The sequence below is a fragment of the Sturnira hondurensis genome, unplaced genomic scaffold (assembly GCF_014824575.4).
Source record: "Sturnira hondurensis isolate 20B ecotype Veracruz unplaced genomic scaffold, ASM1482457v3 Scaffold0013499, whole genome shotgun sequence".
NCBI lineage: Eukaryota > Metazoa > Chordata > Mammalia > Chiroptera > Phyllostomidae > Sturnira > Sturnira hondurensis.
In genome coordinates this window covers 1012161-1038587 of record NW_028086130.1, presented here as the reverse complement: position 1 = coordinate 1038587, position 26427 = coordinate 1012161, and the positions used below count along the sequence as shown (strand labels likewise).

General features: G+C 37.8%; 1 protein-coding gene across 2 annotated transcripts in view; it reads right to left on the bottom strand.

Annotated features, from left to right (window-relative positions):
• Window positions 1–8712, bottom strand: part of ZC2HC1A (zinc finger C2HC-type containing 1A) — a 48193-nt gene extending 39481 nt beyond the window's left edge. For both annotated transcript variants that reach the window (XM_037061638.1, XM_037061637.1), the window contains exons 1-2: window positions 8625–8712; window positions 431–504 (exon numbers count right to left, since the gene is read on the bottom strand). In XM_037061638.1, the coding sequence (XP_036917533.1) occupies window positions 431–504; window positions 8625–8640 (90 nt within the window). In that variant the 5' untranslated portion in view covers window positions 8641–8712. The remainder of the gene's footprint in view (window positions 1–430; window positions 505–8624) is intronic.
• Between the last annotated feature and the right edge of the window lie 17715 nt (window positions 8713–26427).

Sequence of the window (26427 nt, the reverse complement as noted above, 5' to 3'; positions counted from 1 at the left end):
TTGGGTACCTCACCTGCAACCCAGGTGTGTGCCCTGACTAGGAATCAAACCAGAGAACTATTGTTTGCGGGCCAGTGCTCCATCCACTGAGCGACACCAGGCAGGGCATTTTTCCTTAAGCACTTTAAAGCAAATACCATACATTATGTCATTCTGTACCTTTAAATACAGAATGCATTTCTAGTAGTTTTGTTTGTTTTTTTTACTAACCCCACAATGAAAGGTACACTTTAACACTTTAATAGAAAAATTTTGAAGACCAATCAAACTCTGAAGGGAAAAACACCATCATGGAAGAAAGACACAGATGGAACTTACACTCCTGAACAGTACCTCTTCCAATTATTCCAGAGGTTCTTTCCATAAGAGTTGTTCAAAAGAACTGAACAATTACTGATCTATCAATACTGAAAGGAAAAAGGGTACTCACTAATGCCAAGGGAAAAAATGTTCTTCCACAAATCTTGCAAGGTAGTAATTCTCCAACTTGGACACTTCCATTTTCTAAAACAAAAACCATTTTTGTCAATAAATTCTATGTTCAAATTGTGAAACTTCCAAGTTTTAATGTCCTCTCCTAACTTCAAGATGTAAGTTGTCAGTTCTTCTGAAAAACACTTTCTTTCATTTGAAATAAATGACATTTAAATGGGTACCAGACTCACAGTTTATCAGTGGTCAGAAAGGCTATGCCAAATACAGAAGTCATGATTTAAAGATAACCAAACTGATTTGTAGGAAGTATCTTATTTACTTTTAGCCAAGTCAATTTATCATATTCTCTTAATTTATAGCATATGTCTATTGTAAGCTACTAAACTTTAAAAATCAAATTTATCTTATGGTTAACTTATATATTATTAATCTCCAAAGCATTAAGAAATAACCTTGGTGATCAGAGAGGTGGCTTCCTGAGATAATCTAGGATGAAAAGATGACATGATAGTGTATACAGAAAATCCTACAGACTCCACCAAAAAACTACTCAACCTAATAAATGAATTTGGCAGAACAGCAGGATACAAAAATTAATGTTCAGAAATCAAAGGCATTTCTATACAACAATGAAATATCAGAAACAGAAATCAGGGGGAAAATCCCATTTTATATAGCAACAAGAAAAATAAAGTACCTAGGAATAATCCTAACCAAGGAACTAAAAGACCTGTACTCAGAAAACTACACAACAGTGAAGAAAGAAATTAAGGAAGACATAAACAAATGGAAACATATACCGTGTTTATGGATAGGAGGAAAAGAATCTTGTTCTGTTTAACACCATATAATAGGAAGTATTACGCTTTAAGGAAAAAATCCACCTAGTTACTATGCAGACGTGTTATGTGAATTGTTCATTATTTTATATATATATTGTATTAACTTTCATGGTCTAGCAAGTTGAGATATTCTGACCTTATGGACACAAATTCACTAAGCTAGAAGTAGCTGCAACTTCTACTCAATCAAAAATTAATACATATATCATGCATTTTCATGCAACAGATCTGTTATGAAAATGATAAAAACTACATCCTTTGGGACTCTACATAACTGAGTCAATTTGTCACTTTATTATCAAGCAAAATATCAAATCTAAATTTATTTCCATACCTGTAATTTTCTAAAAATGATACTTGAACCTATACCTTTACCATATTTTCTGCTGAATATTTTACTCTTACAATTCTTTTATCATATGAAAGACACAGTAACATAAATAAACTCATGCATAAAGTACAATTATGACCTCATATAATTTGTTCCAAGGCACTTATTTAGTAGGTTCACAGAAAACTAATCAGGAAAATAAAAACAGATATTTGTGGGAATACAATCAAACAGTAACAGAAGAACTGTTTGATGTCACATTCTCCTAATACTCTACTGCCCTATTTTAGTAGAAGGTAGTGACTATGTGTCAGATGGTGGCAATGTCTGTGGTGGACACTACAAAAGCAAAGCTAAGATTTGCCTGATTTGTCCTTCTTCTATACCAGAGGCTGTTATTTTGGTAGAGCAACTCCATTTATTTGAATCATTTAATTCTGGTTCTAGATGAAATACATTAGGGACATTAAAATAAAAATGTCTTTAAACCATGGCCAAAGTAATACCACATGCTGCAAAATCTATTAAGCTTGCTTATTTATAGTTTTCATTTATTCTTTTAAATTTTAAACATGTGATATAAAAATTCATGAAACCGAAATGTCAAAAAACATTCACATACTTTATTTGCTTCAAAGTATATTCCAGTATCTCCACGTTATAGAGAAGAGAAAGCAAAATCTTATAAAAATTAACTATTGAGAAAAATCAGTTTAATCCTGAAAATAACGTGAGTGTGTACTTGGGCACATGCTTGCCAAGCATCGAGTAGCAGAGACGCAAGGGCAGAATGATAGAATCATAGCTCTCATAGAACTAACAGTCTACATGATTCATGGCTTCATATATCTAAGGACAAAATCGTCTTTTTTTTTAAATTCAAAACTTAAAATTTAACAGCAACCAGAAAACTACAATATAATAAAATACAACTCCAGGGATTAATTTCTACAAATTATCAAACATGTTCAAATTGTTTTTAAAGAAAATCATGATCACTAAAAGGCATAAGAGGTACAGCATTAAAGAAAAAGAACTTAAAAATAATTATCTCAAAAAATTAATTACTCCACTCAAAGTAAATAAAGACTATAACTTTATAATTTCCTCATATTCGCTGGTCTTAGGGCATAGCTTTATAAGGCATTACTGATCATATACGTAGCCTCAGTTTAATGAGGATAAAACATCAGCTCAATCTACCTTAACATTAAGAGGATCAACTGAGATGTTACATACAAAAATGCTTCACAACAAATGATGTAAAAAAAACACTGCTCTCCATGGTATGCAGACAACTCCACTAATCTCTCCAGAATAGCAAAAGCTATCAAATTCTTCATTTTATAAGAATACAGTACAGAGATGATATTCAGAGGGGTGATTAGTAAAGAGCAAACACTGTGGAAAGAAGCACTCAAACCAAGGTACAGAACAAAGTATATAAAGTACTTTAATAGTCTAAAACTATCAAGATGTCAATGTCTCCTTACAATACTTATCCTGCACACATTATTGATTCTATCAGGAGTTGCTGTATTTAACAACTTGAAAACCTACATGATAACAAGGCTTGAAATGGTATGTTTATATTATCACATAGGTGATGTGAAAAAATATGCTATTTAAAATAGTTATGACATTCTAAAATGTATAAATTGAAAAAATAGGAGAGAACATTTACAAGAGAAAAGACATCCTGGAAATTAAGAACTGAGCTGGCCTCTGTAGCATGTCCGTTTCCTAAGCATCTGAATGTAACCTTTAAAACTCAAGGAGCCTCCCTTTTGAAACAAACTGCATTCGTTATATATCAACTTTCTATGGCCCATTTTAAAAATCAAATTAGTGATTTTAAAGAATCAAATTATCAACCTTTAATATCTCACAAGATTTCCCTAGATTTCCACATTTACACTCAGCCTGCTGAACACAATATCTTTACCCTCCACCCACTTTAGTTCAGCAAAACACCCAAAGGTCCTCCTCTGGACTCTCAAAATACATACGTCCCTCTCCAATCACAGACCTCTGCCTCTCTGTAAATTACTTCTTGATCTCAGGGTGACTTGCATGTTCTTGATAACTGAATCCTAGCTGCACTTCCCTTTCTATCTAGTCTGAACTTGACTAGTCATTTCCACTACTTTTACCAATCACCTTCACATCCCTTTCTCCATGGTCAAACATGAAAAATTCCAAATGACAGAAACCGGTTTTCTTAGAACAGAACTTTTGCAGTCTTAAAAACAGATTCAGCATGCTGTTATTTCCTCAACAGAAATCTTTTCTGCCCTGTCCCTCACCCTAACCCCTCACCGAGATATTTAGGACCAATGTCCCGAGTAGTACATTTTTGAAAATACCTTTACTAACTAGCTTCTCTCTACCACCTCTCATTCACTCCCCATCTAAATTGCAGGCAAACTTTACTAGGTCTAATCACTGGACTAAAATAGATCCTTTTGTGGATTCAACAAGTACATACTTACTGAGCACCTATGAGGTGGCAAATGTTCTAGGAGGTAGGCAAACAGTGATGATAAAAACACTCAGATCTTATAAAGCTTCTACTATTCAAATAGGAAAAACATAAAATAAAAACAATTAAATATAAAAAATGGCCCTGGCTGGTGTAGCTCAGTTGGTTGAGACATCATCCTGTAACCAAAAGGTTGTGGGTTCGATCCCCCGATCAGGTTACATAACCAGGTTGTGGGTTTGGTCTCTGGCCTGGGTAAGTGCAGGAGGCAACCAATCACAATGAGAAAATGTCCTCGGGTGAAGATTAAAAAAATGTGGGGTGGTTAAGAGAGGGGAGAGTAATGGGGAGGTGGGGAAATGCCAAGTAGAGAACTAGTAGGGAATATTAAAGAATTATTAAAATTGTTATGTGTCATTATGAAAAAAATTATGTGAATATTGAGTTATAAAAAGTTATTTATCTCCCTTGCAATAATCTTGAATAAAGTGTCTTTTTACTAAGTCTAAAAAAAGTCAGGTGGTAATAAGCACAACGTAGAAAAATAGAGCAAAGTAAAGGAATCAAGGACAGTCATAATGCTATGTATGTTTGTATTGGGGGAAGAGGGCAGAATCAGGGAAAGCTCCTTTATTTAGCAGACATTAGAGACAGACCTTAAGAAACACCATTCATGCGGCGTACTAACTGTACAAGCTTTTTTCAGGCACATAATAAATATTAGTTTCTTAGGTATCTCCCCTACCGACACACACACTCCAATTTCCCATCATGCTCAAACCTACAGCATCTGTTCTGCCCAAGTTTCTTTCCTCATTCTGTTAAATACAGCTTTCAGGAGAATGCATCCATTTGCTATTTCTATGTTGTTGACTACTCAACTAAAAACTCCAGAGATACTTCCAAGTATCGATGAGACGTTTCTACCCGACATCCCTGAAATACTGCACAAAAACATTTCAGAAGCCAAACTCTACCTCATCTCCCAAACTTGGCCTTCCTCTTGGTTAAAGATATTATTACCTCTTCGTCCAAGCTAGAAAGCTGCTTTAACCTTGATTCCTTTTCCATCTCATATTCTGTGGTCACATCTCATCTTTCCAGTTCAGAAATGTCTTCTAATCTATCCACCCTTTTCAGTTCCTGCTACCTTTCCCTTAGTTCAAATTCTCATCACATATGTATTTCCAGCCACTCCCTTCTCCTAATACCCTGCTGCTATGATTATCTAGTGGGATTGCTCCCCACCCCAAGCACTCTGTTTTATCTATACTGAACCACTCTTAAGCTCCTGAAATACTTCTTGAATTTGAGGGGGGGCCTATGTATTAGGCACTTTGCTAAATCCTTTATATACTACATCATTTAACAATTTATATACCACAGGCAGATTAGTATTTAATCACTCCATTTGTCTATAGCAAACTGAGGTTCAGATTAACTGCACAAGTCATAGAGCTGAAAAGAAACAAAGCAAGGATCCTTCTTAGCATACTGGTTATTAAAACACCTGGCATTTGTCTCAGTACCATGTACAATCAATACTAGGTACATTAATAAAGATGAAGAATTATTCACTAAACTAATATGTGTTTAGGGAGAAACAAAGCAAAGAAGAAGCTCTAATGGGTCTACGGCCATACCATCCTGAACGCACTTGATTTTGTCTGATCTCAGAAGCTAAGCAGGGTCGGGCCTGGTTAGTACTTGGATGGGAGAAGAATCTCTAATGGGATAGGATGGATGGCTGTCTTTTGTAGATCAAGGGCTACACTGGGTTAGAGCAATCAGATTTGTCATCGGGTTTTAGGGGCAGTACACTAACATCTATTAAGTTTACCTGTCCATAAAGGATGGACAGCTTCATCGATCTCCATCACAACTGTTAATAACCTCTCATCGATGTGTTATGAAAGGAATGACAATGCTGTGTATGTGGACAAAAATCTGCATAGAGTTCATCATCTCTCCACTTTATCAATGGAAGCTTATGAGAGACTAGAACTCTCCCAAGTCTAGACCTACCTCTATTGCCTTTAAATAGAGCTTATACCTATAGGTCACAATATTTAGGTGTGAAGACATTAACAACTTTGCTCTAATTACCCACACAATGCAAAAGTGCTCAGATATAGTTTATACAAAATCATGAGAAATTGTTGATATTTGGTTTTAAAATACAGTGTTTTTAGCCTAATAGCTCATCTTTTGACAATCTACAAAACATAGAGGTCCAGGAAAGCCAAAAATAATATAAGTAGTAAAAGATGAACATGCAAATGAAGTTATAAGAAAAAGCATATGATATTAGAATTTTTCAGGGGTTCATATACTTGGTTTCACCATTGAGATTAGCCTGGTAGCTGATCACAGCCAGAAACGTGGGTCTAATGCCAAACAGTGCAATACTTGCTCAATTATTATGACATGTGAAACAAACTCCTAAAGATTTTCTGCTGGAAACAGCAATATGATGTTTATTAGATAACTTCAACATGCTAGACTTTAACTTCCAATAGGGCAAACCTACCTATCATTTTATTGACATTTCTTTATTGAAGACATAGATGAATTACAGAATGGTAACCTCAAGACACAAACATTATGACTTTGTAAATATGACAAAAAACCCTCAGCTTTTTAAATTAGTTTCAACAATTTTAAATTATGAATATTCAGTAGTTCTGCCCTAAAAGAGGACCAGAAAAGTCAAAATCAAAAACAGAGTGAAGAGCAAATACTGTTTAACATGATACATCACAAGCTAGGCCCATTAAACATATCCATCATAACATACTATACACATCAGAACTCATGTATTTCTCCACTCATGTAACTGAGGACTCTATAATAGGTTTTCATTACATTTTAAAAGCATTCTTAGTGAGATTTCAATAACAATGCCTTGGCACTGCTAAAATACAAAGTTCACTAAAATGTAGGCTCAATGAGAGCAGAACTTTTTTTATTTTTGGCTGCATCCCAGGGCCTACAATAATGCTATCATAGCCAAAGTCACTGATCTAACAAAAAATATTTACTGAATCCCTACTTTGTATCAGACACTGTTTTTGGTGCTCAGTATACGTACGTGAAAATTCAAATGAAGACCTTTGCTTTAATTACAAATGAATAAATTAAAAATATGCAGAGAAACTGTTCTCAAGGACTTTATGTATATTATAACCTGTGAGAAGTCCAGAACCCAAGATCCTATTATGCTATAACACTATCATGTTTTAAAGTTCATTTAAAAAAGAAAGCTGCCCCTATGAGCCCTCTAAACAAAAGTATCTTAAAAGTTACAAGTACTATCACTATAATTCCTATTTCATTGAAACTTGAATACCTGCCTAAAATGAATTAAGAACAAGACCTTCATTTTTTATAATATACCACGGCTGCCCACAAATAGACAATTATAATTCTTAATTATTGTCCTTAAGATGTTTTCTATAAGAACTTCACCTAAGAGCAAAAGCATGAAATACTGATCATGCTCATTATTATATTTGCTTTTTTTGTGAGATTAGGTCACTGCAGTTACTACTTTTTGCTTGAAAACACAATTTGAAATACCAGGTAATTTATTCTTTAACATGCAATAATGCCTAGAGGCTCAATACTTCTGCTTATTCTTAATTCCACCTGAATCTACTAGGAGGGGAAAAAAAGAGCTAAATCCAAAGAACAGAATCTTTCAATTCCACAAGCTTATTCTTCGTCAGAACGATTAATCACAATTTGAAAAAGAACCTTGAAACTGCTATTTGGGTGTTTTCTTTGTTGTTTGTAGGCGAATGCCATATTACAGAAGATAAAATGGGTAAAGGGAATAGAGAAAAAGGAAAGAACTGGAAACAAAGCGAAATCAGGAGTCACGGTTACAGTACAAAGATAAACCGAAAGATAAGGAATCAATGCTGGCTCTTCCGTCCAGAATCACCGTGAATAAGCCCTTAAATACTTCTGTTAATCTATTGTTCCAGCTGTAAAGCTGGCCAGTGACACTTCCTTGGAAGATGCTCTCGGCATCCTTCCCATAGAAGATGCGGTAGAAATGGTAAAACGGTTACCTAGAAAACTGGCCAAGGAAAGTGTCAGAAGCTCGAGGCTGGAGACACACCCCAGGGCCCCAGCAGACGCTGGAGGCGGAGAGGCTGTGGATATTCATGCACGGTTCACTTTGCAAGGAAAATAAAATCTGGCCAGAGGCTGTGATTACCAATAGGACAGCAGGAGTCAGGCAAGACTAGAAAACTGTAGTAAGGGACTTGGGGGCGTGTGTCAGAGGAAAATCAGACTCTGGGTGGTGAACCCCAGCTGAACACCCTCCGAGGTGGCAGTCTGAGGATTACTAGACCCACCGCACTGGGAGCGGTCGGGCCCCCACCATCCCGCCCGGGCCTCCAGAGGTACCCTAGGGGTCCACCGCTCAGGACCTGCCCTCGCCTCCCCGGTACTCGTGTCCAGGGCCCTACAACTGCTCCGGGCCCGTCCCAGACTCCCGTCCTGCATCCATTTATCCCCTCACCTTCCAGTCCCTCCATTGCGCCACCGCCTCCGGCTCTGGGGCACTACTCGGGCAGCGCCCAAAGCCGCCCAGCTACGACGATAGCAACGCGGCCGCACCTCCCACACGCTAACATCCCGGGTTCCCATTGGTCGGGGTGGGGCGTGGCTTACAGGGGGCGGGGCCTGAAGCGACGAGCCGCTTGTGGTCGCAGTAGGGCTGCTTCCTTGCTGCGAGCGTCCTGGAGATTCAGATCCCGCGGTAAACCTGATCCTCTTCCTCGCATTCCGCCTCCCAGCTGAGCCTTTGTTCCACTCCAGCCACGTTACCCTCGCAGCTTTCCCTCTGTTCAGCCGATCTCAGTACTGCATGGGACCCCGGTTGCTCGTCTCTCAAGCGGTCTGCAGTTTTGTGTTCTGAGATGCCCCTCTGAGTTCTGTTTAAGCCAACAGGCAAACCAAACGAATGTCCTGGAAGTCGCACCATCTCCATTTTACACTGGTCACAAGTCTTGACCTGAGAGCATTCCCTAAATGGTATCTCTCACCCAGCTTTTGAGAAGTAAGCCACCTTTCCCTAGATATCACACTTTCTGTCCGGGACGCGGCACTGAAAACAGTTTCCTCACCTGCATCTTTTCTTGGCCTATCATGGCCCTCCACTTTATCACCCTTGAGCTCAGTTAGCTTTCTGGCCTTCCCACTAATGATGTAACCTCCATACTAAGTTAAAGGGGAAAATCATGTACACCTGACCGAACAAGGCCTGTTCCCTATTGATTCCCATAATCAATAGGGAATGAAAGTGTCAACCCGAGAAGGACTTTGACACTGCAAAAGCCTATCAGGCTTCAAATCACCAGTCAGGGTGTGCGGTTCTGACCGATTAGGATAATATTATTTGGACCAATCAAACTGCAAATATAGTTTTTTCGTTGCATAAATAAGGACCAATTAGGGACCAGAGCTGGCACTTTTTCTATGTAACAGCTTTCCATTTGTACCTGGAAGGGCACTGAAGTTGGGTTCCCAGAGACAGTTAACAAATGGCATTCCCTGCTACGGAGGCTGTGTTTCTTCAGTTTGCAAACCGTTCATCAAAAAGGAGAATAAAGTTTCTCCTTTTATTGCATGCCAGATTGGGGACATCTCTTGGCAATGGCTTGGTGGCAGAAACCTTTTATTGACAAAGGTAACTTCATAACTAGCTGAAACCTTTGTTTAACAGCTTAACACATTTCGCCAGGACTAAATTTTTTTGAAAATTTGATATGGCAACAATATACAAGCCATGCTGTTTGTTAACTTTGTATATCTACTGTCAAGTTACAAGTTTTAATGTAATTTCCATAACAAATCTTACATGAATTTTCTCATTAACCTGTTCAGTCACAAACTTTTGACTTTATATCTAACTTGCTTACTGTTAAAAGTATGTATCTTACAAACCTTTGCGAAGCAAGAGCCCAGCTCTGCATTCAAATGAAAGTATTATTAACACACACTTGAGGGGCACACCAGCTATTATTGGGATGGTTCTTTAAATGCATTTAAATATGGTATAGTCCATCTCTTACATGCAGTCATATAAGGGAAAACTTCCTCTGTGTCTGTCTAGACCCCTGCCTTTGGTCCTGCTCTGGTTTTTCTGCTCTTCTGAGATCTGAGACCATGGCCCTGTTCACCAAACCACAGTCATGCTTGCCATGTAACCTAACCCCTATCCCTGGCCTAAGTGTGGCAACTCCTTTTTCCTCAGTATTGCCAAGATAAAGTTAGAATTGGGATAGAGACAACTTCAAAAAGACTACTAAAGAAGAAAAATGCACACACAGAAAAAAAAACTAAATATAAAGAGGCATTTACAAATTACAAGTTCTTAACTGAAGTCAAGGCAGTTTGAGTTGACTGATATACATCTTGTTGGATATAAACATTACAGTAACAACAAAACAATAATAATGATAACAATTTTAAAAATCACATTAAGTATGTTTTAGATGTTTTTTATATATTTTCTTATTTAATATTAAAAGTGGTCTACAAATGGATTTCATAATTTTAATTTTTTACAACTACAGATTCATTTTCTGGATATCTCAGATAGACTATATATTATTTTTCATCAGTATTTATACTACTAATGAATGGTAGCTTGGATTCAAACTTTGATCTGTCCAATTCTACCTCATGACTATCTCATGGAATTCCTCTCCTTGCCTTCTAGCTGCCTCAAATTTAAAGCTAAATGTTCAGTTATGTTTTTAAGAAATACTACTTGAGTAGTCATTGCCACTGTCAATCTCAATTCTCTAAAACATGCCTGCTAATCTCTACAGGGATTGGGCTCTCAGCACTTCTAAGGTACAGCTACTCTGGCTTCTGAAGCTTTTCTCTGGTCCTGACCCCTGGGTGAAGAGGACTGTTTCTTATCTGCTGTCCTAAATTCTTTCCTCAGCCTCCTAGAGTCTAGTCTGTCTGGTCTTGGTGTTCTCTTTTGATTTTGCCTCCACTCTGATTCATTCTATTTTTCCGATGTGTTAAAAAAATGTTAAATACTTACAGTGTTTCGGATCCCTTTCATTCTAGCCAGTTACTAAAATGAATGAAGCTCAGTTTCTTCTCTTATGTTCCTAAGCTGTTTGTTGCTCATATTTTTTAGCTACCAGGTTATCTCAATTGATGATAGCATTCATAGATTAATACACATTAGAGATTATACCACTTTTTTATACAAAAAAGAAAGCAAAGGTTCAGAGATGTTTACTGAGTCAACCCAGATCCCAAAACTAGCAAGTAGATGAAATAGATATTGTACCCTTTTCTTATTACATCACATCCCCAGTTCTATCCACTTTGCATTCCTCTCAATTCAGTCACCACTCCCTGGAACCAATCCACATCTTTTTTGCACCTTCCAAAGAGCTGAACAAGCTACATATATCTTGTTCCAAAGTTCCAACCTCCTGTTGTTTTTACACAGAGATCAATTTCCGTTTCAGAGGCAACCTTTGGCTCCTATTCAAATTGTTTGCAGAGCACAGCCAAGTGAGATTTTGAATCTCAGTGAGAATCTAACAGAAGTGTATCAATTCTGCTATGTACGGTGTTTCTTCTTTCCACAGTTTACAGAGGAATAACCCACCACAACTTAGTATATAAAAATGAGTTTGTACATTTAATAATAATAATAATAATAAATAATTTTCATCAAAAATAAAAGAAGCATTTTCCCCTTAAAAGTGGAGAAAAAGAGCTATTTAAGAGTGCTCTAAATTGAAGCACATTCTTAATTGGCTCTTACTAGCTTTGTTTTGTAAATTGAAGTAAAAACAAAAATTTTTAAGTGCTCCAGGAAAATTTAGTGGTAGTCCTAGACGAGAAACACCAAGACAAGGAAAAATATCAGAACCCAAAGCAAAGTTCATCTCCTTCACTGATTGGAGAGCCATTCGACTCACAGTGTGATAGGGATTATCCTATCTCTTTCTCCTCTGGTTTTGAAAGGAACTCCAATTCCAGGAGTTCAACTTCCAGGAAACTCCATCCTCCTCCACGTTCAAAACTAATCCTCAGTGGCAAAAGGATACATTTTTAACCTTCAGTTACGATCTCATACTCTGCCACCACACTTCCAAATTTCAATTAGAAATTCTGTGAATCCCAATACTTAACTGAGATACTCCTGTGTATACAAATGATGTTCTAGGCACTACAGGAAGCTCCAAAGAAGTCTGTCTAGCCCCTAGGAAGTTAACAATCAGTATTGAAAGCCCCTGGAGAAGACATGATACAGAGAAATACAGAACAGTGTATTCAATACATTATTAAGACAGAGTAATTGGTTTCAGGAAGATACTTACATGAGTAGAAATTTTTTTAAGTTTTTATAGAAATGTAGACTTCAACTGTGTCTTGAATGGTGTCAATGGGTAGGTATAAATCACTGAGAATAGCCTGTCTCCCTCAGAAAATAATGCAAGACTGGCAAATTCTGGGACAGTCAGTAAAGAAATAAGAAGAATATGAATATATATTTTTGTTCATGTTGTACATAACTACAGGTACAGGTTGTACAGGTATAATTACACAATTTATATATTTTTAATCTCAGGTACAGGTTGCTGTGAGTTAATAATACTTTCTAGTTACAGCAAGTGCATTAACTCTCCATGCACACACATCTTTTTTATTTCCATTTTATTATTTTTCCCTTCATCCTTAATTTTAACTCTATCAGTCTCCTCACTGGAAGCACCATTATATTTCATTTAAGCTCTAAGCTCACAGTAATCTCTGGATATAGGTAGCTCCTTAAAACATATGTGATACTGTTTTATATGTGCATCTGTTTTTAATTTATGTATACAGCATTTTTTATGACCTTCATTCAGTTTGTAATTTTTAAGTAAATATTCATTCAGAGATTCACTGACGCTCTCTAATACTAGTTTATTGCTTCTGAATGCTGAATAATAATTTACATATGCATACACTACATTTTATTTACCTATTCCACAGTGATAGGCACCCAGTTGCCTCTAACCTGCTACCACAATGAACATCTTTGTGCCTGTCCCCTTATGAACCTGGACTCAAGTTTCTGTGGGATGTCTCCCTGGAATGAATTACTGGATCACATTCATTTCCAGTAAGTAAGCCCAGATTTTCTCTACAATGGTTGTGCTAATGTATGCTCCTATCAACATTCTGGGAGAGTGCCCATCTTCCTATAATCTCACTAATAGCTGGCTTACCCCTAATTTTTGCCAATCTGTTGAAAGTCAAGAGTTGGGAAACTCTTCATATACATGCTAATTGAAATTTGGCTTTCAATGAATTGCAGAATTTTATCCATATTTAATATTGGGATTGTCATCTTTTTATGGATTTATAAATTCCTTGTATATTCTAGGTGTTAACTTCTTGCTAATTTTGATTATTTAATTTTTCCAGTATGTTTAATACCTGATAACTTTGTTTTTGATGCTTTTCATTAAACAGAAATCCTTAACTTAATTCTAATAAGCCATCAATATACTTTCCCTAAAAATTGTTTCTTTCTTTAAGAAAGAAAACGTTCCTTAAAGTTTTCTTAATTTCCAAATTATAAGCGTATTTGCTTACACATTTTCCTATTACTGTAGCCAAACTGTGATCCTCAGAAAATAGAGACAATTTATATACAGACCAGAAAACACAATAAAAACATTTCCCTTTCGTCTTATTAGGTAAATGTAAAAAATTCAAATACAAACCAACGTCCAGAATTTTTTGAGAACTTGTGAATTTTTAGCTTTATTGAGAAAAGCCAAATGTTTTAAGGTGCTTCTTTCCACCCAGGAGAAAGAGAAGCAGAAAAAAAAAGAGAGAGAAAGAAATTAAGTATCCTCCCCCTCCTTCTCCTTATTATTAATCATAGCAGCTTCCCAGGGCCTTTAAAAGAATTTACTTTAGCCCTGGCTGTTGTAGCTCAGTGAATTGAGCGCGGGCCTGTGAACCAGATGATCGTGGTTCGATTCCCAGTCAGGGCACATTCCTGGGTTGCAGGCCAGTTCCCAGCAGGGGATGCAGGAGAAGCAACCATACATTGATGTTTCTCTTCCTCTCTCCTTTCCTTCCCCTCTAAAGATAAATAAATAAAATATTCAAAAAAATTTACTTTAAAATGTTGTGAAGCATCACATGTAAGTATTATACAATGTTGATGATGACATGAGGGTATTTATACTAAGGATAAAGAAGAAAAATCCTCCCATTATAAATCACCAAAATGAATCTCTTGGCACTTTTTTATAATTTCAAAAAGTTTAAGGCTCTGTTTGTAAAAACAGTTATTAAATACTATCCTTTTTGTCGTTACTTTTCAATGGAAACAGCTATATGAGAATTCGTCCTATGAGCTCACTCTCATTACTAATATACTTGATTACTTGACTTTGCTTTAAGAATAAACAAGAAGTGAAAGATTAATGCTCTAATTTTTATTGTGGATGTACATGCATTTACAATTATCTGCAATTAACTATTTATACAAATGCCCATGTTTGCAAACCTTTTTCTTTTTAGAAATATGCCTTCTTTGCAGTTTTACATTGAAAGTAGACATTTCTATTTACTTCCTTCTTAGAGTGTATTTACAAATTTGATCTATTTCTATCTAATCTTATCATATGAATCTAACAATTGTTTGCTTGCAGTTTCCAAACGTAGAGTTGCATAAGCCTATGTACATTTATGTTGCTGAGCAGCTAACAGAAAATCAATAAAATAGAGGTGAGTCTGCTCTGGCTCTGTTTTCGAAAGTAATAAAGTTTATATTTTTATAAGAAAGAGAAACCTCAGATGATGAAATATTAGTATTCATAGAAACTTAATTTACATATAATTCAAGAAACACTTGTTTTCAAATAATACTATAAAAGATTATCATGGATCCATATACTGGCTACTGTAAAATGATGCTGCAATGAGCATAGCGGAGCTCATGTTCTTTTGAATTACTGTTTTGGGTTTCTTCAGGTATATTCCCAGAAGTGGGATCGCTGGGTCAAAAGGCAGATCCATTTTTTAATCTTTTGAGGTATCTCCATAGTTCTTTCCACAGGGGGTGTAACAGTGTGCATTCCCACCAAGAGTACAAAAGGGTTCCCCTTTCTCCACATTCTCACCAGCACTTTTTTGTTAACATATTAATGAGTCATTCTGACAGGTGTGAAGTGATATGTCATTGTGGTTTTAATTTACATTTCTCTGGTGATTAGCGACATTGAGCATCTTTTCATATGTATATCGGCCATCTGTATGTCCTCTTCGGAAAAGTATCTATTCAAGTCCTTTGCCCATTTTTAATTGGTTTGTTTGATTTTTTGGTGTTGAGTTTTGTAAGTTCTTTGTAAATTTTGGATATTAACCTCTTATCAGATGTGTTGGCAAATATGTTCTCCCATTCCATGGGTTGTCTTTTAATTTTGTTGTTAGTCTCCTTTCCTGTGCAAAACCTTTTTAGTTTGATATAGTCCCATTTGTCTTTTTTCTTTTTGAAGCAGCCCAAGTGTCGGTCAGTAGATAAGTAGGTAAAACTACTGTGGGATATTTACACAATGGAATACTACTCGACCATAAAAAAGAAAAACCCTTTGTGCCAGCATGGATGAACCTGGAGAACATTATTCTAAGTGAAATAAGTCAGTTAGAGAAAGAAAAATGCCATATGATTTCACTTATAAGTGGAATCTAGGGAACAAACTGAACTTATAAGAAAAGTGGATACAGATTTGTAGATAGAGAGTAGGATGACAGCTATTGGGGCGGGGTGTTTAGGGACTGGAGAGATTGAGCAAAATGGAAAAAGGACTCATGGACATGATATAGGGAACCTATCCACATGGCAGTGTGAATGTTGCACAGCCCTGATCCAGAAAACTGGCAAGAGTGAGTCAGCACACAGCACACAGGCCCATGAATTGGTCTTCCCATGGGGAAACAGGCCTGCCTTGTACCTAGGCTGCTATGAACTTGCTTTTTGCTAAAACCCCCTCATTCTGAATTGAGGCAGCAAATGTTTACTGTATATCTTTAAAGTAACTTCCTAAAAGCTGTGCTAAATCTCCCAAGTATGGAGTATAACCAGTTCAATCACCTTTCCCCTTGCATTTGCAAACATCCTTTTCTTTGAAGTAATTAGCAACATACTCTTCTTTGTTATCTGTAAAAGATAACCACCTACAGCAAACCTGTGCATAGTAAATGAGGACCATCCTCAATGTAATGTACACAGAAAAGCAATAAAAGCTTGTCCAGGCAGGGGTTGGGGCCCTCTCTCACTTAAAGAGCGGCCATGCCATAGGACTACTGTAGTATATGTGAATTTCTTTGTTGCAGCCACAGCACACAGATCCCACTGGTCAGTCTGCATCGTATGGACAACAGTGTTGTGATTGTGGGAAGGAAGAGTATAAGGGGGGTTAAAGAATAATGGAAAAAATACAGTAACTTTTTGTACAAAAGACTATAGTGGATGTCAGTGAGTCTTTCTTTGAAAATTCAGAGAGTTCTTAACACCTTTGAAGAGCCTGTTATTATTATCAATATCAACAACCCTTTGTAGCCATTGATATTATTGACCATATCAATAATAGGATTACTGTCCTTCTCCAACTACCTTTACTGAAAGTACATCCAGCCCAGCTACTGAGAATGTTGGTTGGTAACCCACAGCTACTTCCTTCTGTAAAGAATTACCCTTTTTAAAAATTTATTTTAGCTCTGGCTGGTGTAGCTCAGTGGATTGAGCTCGGGCCTGCAAATGAAACAATTGAGGTTCGATTCCCAGTCAGGGCACATGCCTAGGTTGCCGGACATTTCCCAGCAGGGGACACATGAGAGGCAACCACACAATGATATTTCTCTCCCTCTCTCCTTCCCTTCCCCTCTAAAGAAAAAGAAAATCTTTTAAAATAAATAAATAAATAAACAAAATATTTAAAAAATTATTTTAATTGTTCAAGTACAGTTTTCTGTCTTTTACTCCCATCCCAGCCAACACCCCCCCAGTGCTCCCCACCACCATCCCACTTCCACCCCTCCTTAGTTTTTGTCCATGTGTCCTTTACACTTGTTCCTGTAAACCCTTCCTCCTCTTCTCCCCTGAAATTTCCTCCCCTCTCCCTTCTGGTCCCTGTCTGCCTATTCTCCATTTCAGTGTCTTTGGTTATATTTTGCTTGCTTGTTTGTTTTATTGTTTAGGTTCCTGTTAAAGGTGAGATCGCATGGTATTTGTCTTTCACCGCCTGGCTTATTTCGCTTAGCCCAGTGCTTTCCAGTTCCATCCATGCTGTTTCAAAGGGCAGGAGCTCCTTATTTCTCTCTGCTGCATAGAATTCCACTGTGTAAATGTACCACAGTTTTTTGATCCATTCATTTACTGATGGGCACCCATCAGGATGAATCCAGCATTTACCTATTGTAAATTGTGTGGCTATGAATATTAGGAGGCAAAGGTTCTTTTGGATTGGTGTTTCAGGGCTTTTAGGATATACTCCTAACAGTGGAATTGCTAGGTCAAAAGGCATATTCATTTTTAGTTTTCAGAGAAAATTTCATACTGTTATCCATAGTCGTTGTACCAGTCTGCAATCCCACCAACAGTGAACTAAGGTCCCCTTTTCCCCCCAACCTCTCCAACACTTGTTGTTTGTTGCTTTGTCTATGATGGCCATTCTGACTGGTGTAAAGTGGTATCTCATTGTGGTTTTATTTTGCATCTCTCTGATAGCTAGCAATATTGAGCACCTTTTCATGTGACTCTGGATCCTCTGTATGTCCTCCTTGGAGAAGTATCTGTTCAAGTCCTTTGCCTACTTTTTAATTGGGCTGCTTGTCTTCTTAGAGTGGAGTCGTGTAAGTTCTTTGAAGTTTTTGTAAATTTTGGGGATTAAACCCTTGTCTGAGGTATCATTGGCAAATATGTTTTCCCATACAGTTGGTTCTCTTTTTATTTTAATACTGTTTTCTTTAGCGGTGCAGAAGGTTTTTAATTTTGATGAGATCCTATTATGTTTATTCTTTCCTTTATGTCCCTTGCTCTAGGGGACATATCAGTAAAAATGTTGCTGCATGAAATATCTGAGATTTTCCTGTCAATGTTTTCCTCTGGGACTTTAATGGTGTCACAGCTCATATTTAAGTGTTTTATCCGCCTTGAATTTATTCTGGTGTATGGTGTAAGTTGGTGCTTGAGTTTCATTTTTTTGCAGGTAGCTGTCCAGTTCCCCCAACACCATGTGTTGAAGAGGCTATTTTTACTCCATTTCATGTTTCTGCTCACTTTGTTGACTATGAATTGACTGTAGAGACGGGTTTGTTTCTAGGCTCTTTGTTTTGTTCCACTGGTCCATGTGCTTGTTTTAATGCCAGTACCAGGCTGTTTTGATTACAGTGGCCTTGTAGTACAGTTTGGTATCAAGTATTGTGGCTCTTCCTGCTTTGCTCTTCTTTCTCAAAATTGCATTTGCTATTCTGGGTCATTTATGGTTCCATATACATTTTTGAAGTGTTCTATGTCTGTGAAATATGCCATTGGTACTTTAATAGGTATTGTATTGAATCCGTAAATTGCTTTGTGTAGCATGGACATTTTGATTACGTTAATTCTTCCAATCCATGAACATGGCATATGTTTCCATTGTTTGTGTCTTTCTAGATTTCTTTCTTCAGTGTTGTGTAGTTTTGTCCATATAGATAGGTCTTTTACCTTCTTGGTTAGGTTTATTCCTAGGTATTTTATTTTTCTTTTTGTTATATCAAATGGGATTTCTTTCTTGATTTCTGCTTCTGCTGTTTCATTGTTGGTATAAAAAAATGCCTTTTATTTTTGAATATTGACTTTGTATCCTGCCGTTTTGCCAAATTCATTTATTAGGTTGAGCACTTTTTTGGTGGAGTCTATAGGATTTTCCATGTACACTATCATGTCATCTGCAAAAAATGGCAATTTTCTTTCTTCCTTTCTAATTTGGATTCCTTTTATTTCCTTTTCTTGTCTGATCACTGTGGCTAAAACTTCCAATACTATATTGAATAGAAGTGGTGAAAGTGGACAACCTTGTCTTGTTCCTGATCTTAGTGGAAAAGCTTTTAGTTTTTGCCCATTGAGTATGATGTTGACTGTAAGTCTGTCATATATGGCCTTTAGTATATTGAGGAATGCTCCCTCTATTCCCACTTTGCTGAGTGTTTTTACCATAAATGGGTGTTGTACCTTATCAAAAGCTTTTTCATCATCTATTGATATGTTCATGTGATTTTTGTGTTTGCTTTTGTTTATGTGATGTATTACATTTACTGATTTGCGAATATTGAACCATGCTTGCATCCCTGGATTGAATGCCGCTTGGTCGTGGTGTATGATCTTTTTAATGTGTTGTTGGATGTGATTTGCCAATATTTTGTTGAGGATTTTAGCATCTGTTTTATCAGCAATATTGGCCTGAAGTTTTCTTTCTTTGTTGTGTCTTTATCTGGTTTTGGGAAGAGTTTGGGAGTCTCTCATAATTTTGAATTCTTTTGGAATAGTGTGTGAAGGATAGGGGTTAGCTCTTACTTAAACGTTTTGTAGAATTTTGTGAAACCCTCTAGTCTAGGGCTTTTGTGTGTCAGAAGTTCTTTGATTACTGCTTCAATTTCATCTGTTGTTATTGTTCTGTTCAGGCTTTTTGCTTCTTCTTCATTGAGTTTTGGAAGATTATATATTTCTAGAAATCTGTTCATTTCACCTAGGTTTTCAAATTTCTTGCCATACAATTCTTCATAGTAATTTCTTATAATCCTTTGTATTTCTGTGGTGTCAGTTATAATATCTCCTCTTTCATTTCTGATTGTGTTTATTTGGATCCTCTCTTTATTTTTTTCTTGATGAGCCTGCTTAAAGGCTTGTCAATTTTATTTATCTTCAAAGAACCAGCTTCTGGATTTATTGATCCTTGGAATTGTACTTTTAGTCTCTATGTCATTTAATTGTGCTCTGATCCTGATTATTCCCTTCCTTCTACTTGCTCTGGGCTGTCTCTGTTGTTGTTCCTTGAGTTCTTGTAGGTGTAGGGTTAAGTCATTTGTTTGAAATGTTTCTATCTTTTTTAGGTAGTCCTGTATCACTATGAACTTCCCTCTCAGGATTGCCTTCACTGTGTCCCATATGTTTTAGACTGTTGTGTTTTGTTTGTTCCCAAACTTTTTTATTTCTTCCTTGATCTAATTATTGACCATTCAGTGCTTGATACAATGCTATTTACTCTCCATGAATTTGAGTGTTTTTGACTTTTCTCCTTGAGGTCTGGTTTCTAGTTTCAGTCCCTTGTGGTCAAGAAAATGCTTGATATGATTTCAATTTCCTTGAATTTGTTGAGGCTTGTTTTATGTCCTATCATGTGGTCCATCTATGAAAATGTTTCATGTGCATTCGAAAAGAATGTGTATTTAGTTTTTGGGGGATGAAGGGCTCTATATATATCAGTTAAGTCCATTTCATCTAGGGCATTGTTTAATACCACAATATTCTTCTTGATATTTTGTTTGGAAGATCAGTCCGTTTTTGACAGTGGGGTTTGAAAATTCTCTAGTATAATTATGTTGCTATCAGTATCATTCTTGGAGCCTTCCAAGATTTTCCTTATGTATTTGGGTGCTCCTATGTTGGGTGTATATATATTTATGATGTCTATATCTTCTTGGTGGATTCTGCCCTTGACTATTATGAAGTGACCTTTTGGGGCTCTCTATATGGCCTGTTTTTTTTTTTTTGAAGTCTATTTTGTCTAATATGAGTATTGCTACCCTGGGTTTTTTATTTCCTGTCCGTTTGCTTGGAACATTTGTTTCTAGCCCTTAATTTTCCGTCTGAGTATGTCTTTTGTTCGGAGGCAAGTCTCTTGTAGGCAACACATGTGTGGGTCATGTTTTCTTTTCCATTCAGCTATTCTATGTCTTTTGATTGGAGCATTTAACCCATTAATGTTTAAGGTTATTGTTGATAGGTACTTATTCATTACAATTTTTGTACCTGTGTTCCCCTCTGTCTCTATTTTCCTTCCTATTTTTGGAGCAGTCCCTTTAGCATCTCTTGCAGAGCTGGTTTGGTGGAGGTATATTCTTTTAGACTTCTTTGGTCTTGGAAGCTCTTTATTTGGCCTTCTATCTTGATTGAGAGCCTTGCTGGGTAAAGTAGCCTTGGTTCCAGGCCTCTGGTTCTCATTACTTAGACCATTTCTTGCCATTCTCTTCTTGCTTGGAGTGTTTGCATTCAGAAGTCAGATGCTAACTTTATTGGGGCTCCCTTGTATGTTACTTTTTTTTCCCTTGCTGCCTTTAAGATTCTCTCTTTGTCTTGGAATTTTGCCATTTTAATTATGATGTGTCTCAAAGTGGGCCTCTTTGGGTTCCTCTTGATTGGGACTCTCTGTGTTTCCTGGATTTGTGTGAGTTTTTCTCTTGTCAAATTAGGGATGTTTTCCATCATTACTTTTTCAAATAAGTTTTCTATCCCTTGCTCTTCTTCTTCTCCTTCTGGTATCCCTATAATACGAATATTATTATGTTTCATGTTGTCCTGCATTTATCTTAATCCCTCTTCATTCTTTCTGAGCCTCTTTTCTTTTTCTTGCTCTTTCTGGGTGTTTTTTTTCTCCTTTGTCCTCCAACTCACTGATCCAATCTTCTGCTTCATCTATCCTGCTTTTGATTCCTTGTTCTGTGTTCTTCAGTTCAGAAATTGTATTCTTCACTTCATCCTTACCCTTGTTGGTAGTTTTTATTTCTTTTTCATGCTGATATAGTTTGCAGTGAGTTCATTGTAGTTTCCCTGTAGTTTCTGATAGCTCATTGTTAGCTCTTTGAGCTTCCTGATAACCAGTGCTTTGAATTCAATGTCTGATAGCTGACTTGCCTCTATTTAGTTTAGCATTGTTTCTGAGGCTTCCTCCCTTCTTTTCATTGGGGAATTGTTTCTTCATCTTTCCATTGTTTGTGATACTCTTCTTGTTATCTCCAGCTTCTTAAATTGATTTGTTCTGGCTTCCTGGATTTATGGTATTAACTTCTGTGGTAGAAAAACTGTGACATTCAGTAGTTTAGTCTCCTTGGTCTCCCAAGCTCACTGGTCTTGGGCTGTCATTAACTTGGCTCTGTGTTTGTGTTTGTGTTTTGATTGTTTTGGGTCTTTCTCTGGTGAGTACTTCCCACCAGCTGGTTAACTGAAGGTCATTCTGTCTGCCACCTATGTATTTTGTTGTGCTGGTGAGGGCAAGTTGTGTTGAAGCTAGTTCTTCTGTGTGTATAAGGTTTTAAGGATTTTCTTTTGCTCTTGCTCAGTTGTTTGTACTGGGTAGTTTCTCCACTATTTAGTTGTATTTCCCGATAGGTCTTGGATTGAGGTTTGGGTGGTTTCTTCTCCCTCTTTCACCTTCTTCTGTTATTATCTGTTGGTGGTTTCTTTGTTGTTGTGTTTCCTCTTCCAGTGGGTATCCTTGTGTTCACCGCTTCCAAATACTCTTTTTTGTGATGAGTTGGAGGGGAAGGCAAAATGGTTTATGACAGCAAGAGTGTATTCTATGATATTTACAGTAGCAGCTGGTAGAGAGGAGATAGGAGATCCTTTGGCTATGTATAGTGTTAACTGTGATCTTCAATCGAACCAGCCACTTTTAAGAAAAGATGGAAAGAAGTTAAGACTCTTGTTGGGTAGAGAAGGATTGTGAGTTGGATCTAGAAAGCAGTGACGTTGTGGGAGGTCAGATTCTGAGTTAAGGTGAGAGTAAAGGATAATAATTAGGTGTAGTGTGTGAGAAAATAGAATTGACTGCTACAGTAATAGAGTTCAGGAAATTATGAAGTGAGCTAAGATCTGGGAGGAGTGTTGTGAAGTATTTACAATTGTGTGGAACAGGTATTATTTGATGCGGACACAGGCCTGCAGTGTCTGCATCATTATGGATGAAAAGAGATATTCACAGAGACTACCGAGTTCTGTGGAGGAAAAGGGTAGACATGGCTTTTCTCTCAAGGAGAGCAAAAGCTGTGGCCCTTGCCATCACCGGCCTTTATTGGGTTTCTTGGCACATTTCATTATAGTCCTTATTTACTATGCACAGGTTGCTTTAGGTGGTTACTTTTTACAGTAAACAAAGAAGCCAATGCTGTAATCACATCACAGAAGAGAGATATTTGCAAATGAAAAGGGCAAAAGTGGTTAAATTGGTTACACTCATCCTTGGAAGGGTTAGCATGGATTTTAGGAAGTTACTTTGCAGTAAATGTTTGCCCCAAATCTGGGTGAGAGAATTGTTAGTAAAAAGCAAGACTCAAAGCGGCCTGGGCATATTGCAGGCCTGATTCCCCATGGGAGAGCCTATCTATGGGTGTGGGTCCTGTGCATCTCTGAGTGAGAGCTGGGCCCATGCCACATAGAACAGTCTCCTATAATTATTAACAATAATATTAGAGCAACAATCGAATGACAGAATTTATGTGATCTGGATAACAAGAATAGGGGGCATAGGACCTTGAGTACTGTGCTATAGGAATGCAAGTGATGTGAGGACAGTAAATGAGCAATACACTATGAAAGAGAGAATAGGGGGACCCTGTCAAATGATACAATATAACCAGCCAAGCAAATAAGACTATACAGAAAGAAGAGGAATACAAAAATACTATTAAAATAAAAGATGTCAGAATAATGAAAGAACAATAATGCAAATATGCAGTAACTTGCAGGTTCTCTGCTATAGCAAAGTAAAATTTGTCTCACTGTCTCAACTGTTGGTATTCCCCCCTTTGGGTCCAACTCTGGTCCTTTCACAGTTCCAGATTTTTTAATCTCACTTGTGGGCATTAAAAAAAAAACAGGAGGACATCCGGCCAAGATGGAGGTGTATGTGGAAATACTGTACTTCCTTGCACAAGCAAATTGAAGGACAACAAAGATTTGGAAGCAAAAACACAACCAAACAGACAGAAAATTGAACTGTACTGAAGTCTGATGACAATGAACCATTCATCCAGACCAGTAAGAGGGCCGGAGTTGGCAGCGAGTGGAGAGGGGTCCTGGCAGACAAAGGCAATGGTTGGCAGACCAGCAGGCCTGGGACAAAAACCCAGTAAGGCTCGCAAGGTGGCTGGCTGACCTCATACACACATTCTCGTTCAGATAAACCAGGCAGGTTTAAAAATGGTCAGAGAGAGAGACCATGTGGCCCAGGGCCCCAGGAATGGAAAATAAAGCCTAAAAGCACCGACTGGAAGAACTTTTTGAGGTTGAGGTGCTGGGAGAGGTTCCCAGACTCACAGGAGAGTTTTTTTGGGAGACCCATGGGGTCCTAGAGTGTGTACAAACCCACATACCCGGGAACCAGCACTAGAAGTCCCCAATGTGCTGTGGGAAGCAGCAGAGGGGACCAAAATCTGTGAGAGTGTGTGGAACAAGCGCCATTGCTCCCTCTCTGACCCCTACCCAGTCACAACCCAGCGACTGGGTAGACCTGGTGAACACATAAGCCTCTGCCCCTCAAACGTAACAGGTGCAAACAGAAAAAACATATGGCTCAAGCAGACAAACAGCTCAAAACCCCAGAGCCAATACTTCTAAGCAACAAAGAGATGGCCAACCTATCAGATGCATAGTTCAAAATACTGGTGATCAGGATGTTCACAGAACTGGGTGGTTTTAGTCGCAAATTGGATGAAAAAATGAAGGTTACACTAAGGGAAATGAAGCAAAATGCACAAGAAACCAACAGTGATGGAAAGAAAACTGGGACTCAAATCAAGGGAGTGGACCAGAAGGAAGAACGAAACAACCAAAATGAAAAGAATGAAGAAACAAGAATTAAAAAACTCAAGAGAAGCTTAGGAACATCTTTAAATTTTCCAACATCTTTAAATTTTCCAACATCCCAATTATAGGGGTACCAGAAGAGGAAGAGGAAGAGCAACCAGTGGAAAACTTATTTGAACAAATAATAAGAGAGAACTTCCCCAGTCTGACAAAGGAAATAGACTTCCAGGAAATCCAGGAAGCTCAGAGAGTCCCAAAGAAGTTGGACCCAAGAAGGAACACACCAAGGCACATCATTACATTGCCCAAGATTAAAATGAAGGAGAGAATTCTAGAAGCATCAAGAGATAAGGGGATAGTCACCTACAAAGGAGTGCCCATCAGCTGATTTCTCAAAAGAGACCTTACAGGCAAGAAGGGGCTGAAAAGAAGTATTCCAAGTCATGAAATCCAAAGACCTACATCCAAGATTGCTCTATCCAGCAAAGCTTTCATTTAGAATGAAAGGGCAGATAAAGCACTTCTCAGATATGGTCAAGTTCAAGGAGTTCATCATCACCAAGCCCTTATTATATGAAATGTTAAAGGGACTTATCTAAGAAAAAGAAGAAAAAAAATATGAACCATGAAAGGACAGCAAACTCACAGTTATTAACAACCACACCTAAAACAAAAGCAAACCAAGAGGACAGCTAGATCAGGAGTGGAACCATAGAAATGAAGAACACATGGAGGGTTAGCAACAGGGGAGTGGGAGGAGGAGAAGGGGGGAGAGGGTACAGGGAATAAGTAGCAAAGACAGTAGGTAGAAAATAGACAGGGGGCAGGCAAGAATAGTATGGAAAATGTAGAAGCCAAAAAACTTGTGACACATGGACATGAACTAAAGGGGGGATTGTGGGCGGGAGTGGGTGTGCAGGGTGGAGGGGAATGAAGGGGGGGAATAGGAGAACTGTAATGGCATAATCAATAAAACATATATAAAAAAGCAGGAGAAGGGAGGAAGAAGAGATGAAATTAGAAAGAAAGGAAGTAGGAATAAAACAAGACAGGAGGGAAGAGAGGAAAATGTATTGAAAGATAAAACAATAATAAAACAATTTTAATTACTTAAAAAACACCTCTTGTTGGCTTCAAACTGGCCAAAGTGGTTTTTCTCATCTTGCTGTCTGCAGCAGGCTGAGGGGCAATTGGTATGGCTTTTCTTCTCTCCCAATGTGCACTCAGCCATTTTTGTGCACACTCTCCCAAGAGTCTAGTTGGCACCTCTCCCCCACTCCCTGAGTCTTGGACCCAGGTCTTCCTCAAAGGCTCTTTCTCCAGGATTACCTCTGTGGGCTGGGGTGCAGTTGCATGCGTTCTCGGGCAGGTTTCCTCGGTTCCTTCCCAGTGCTATGGGGGTGCACAGGGCCTTCTGCTCAGCCTTCCATGCGTAACCTTTCATGCAACCTCAGGATCACTGCCCAGCTGGGAGGGGAGGAGGCCTAGTGGCTGT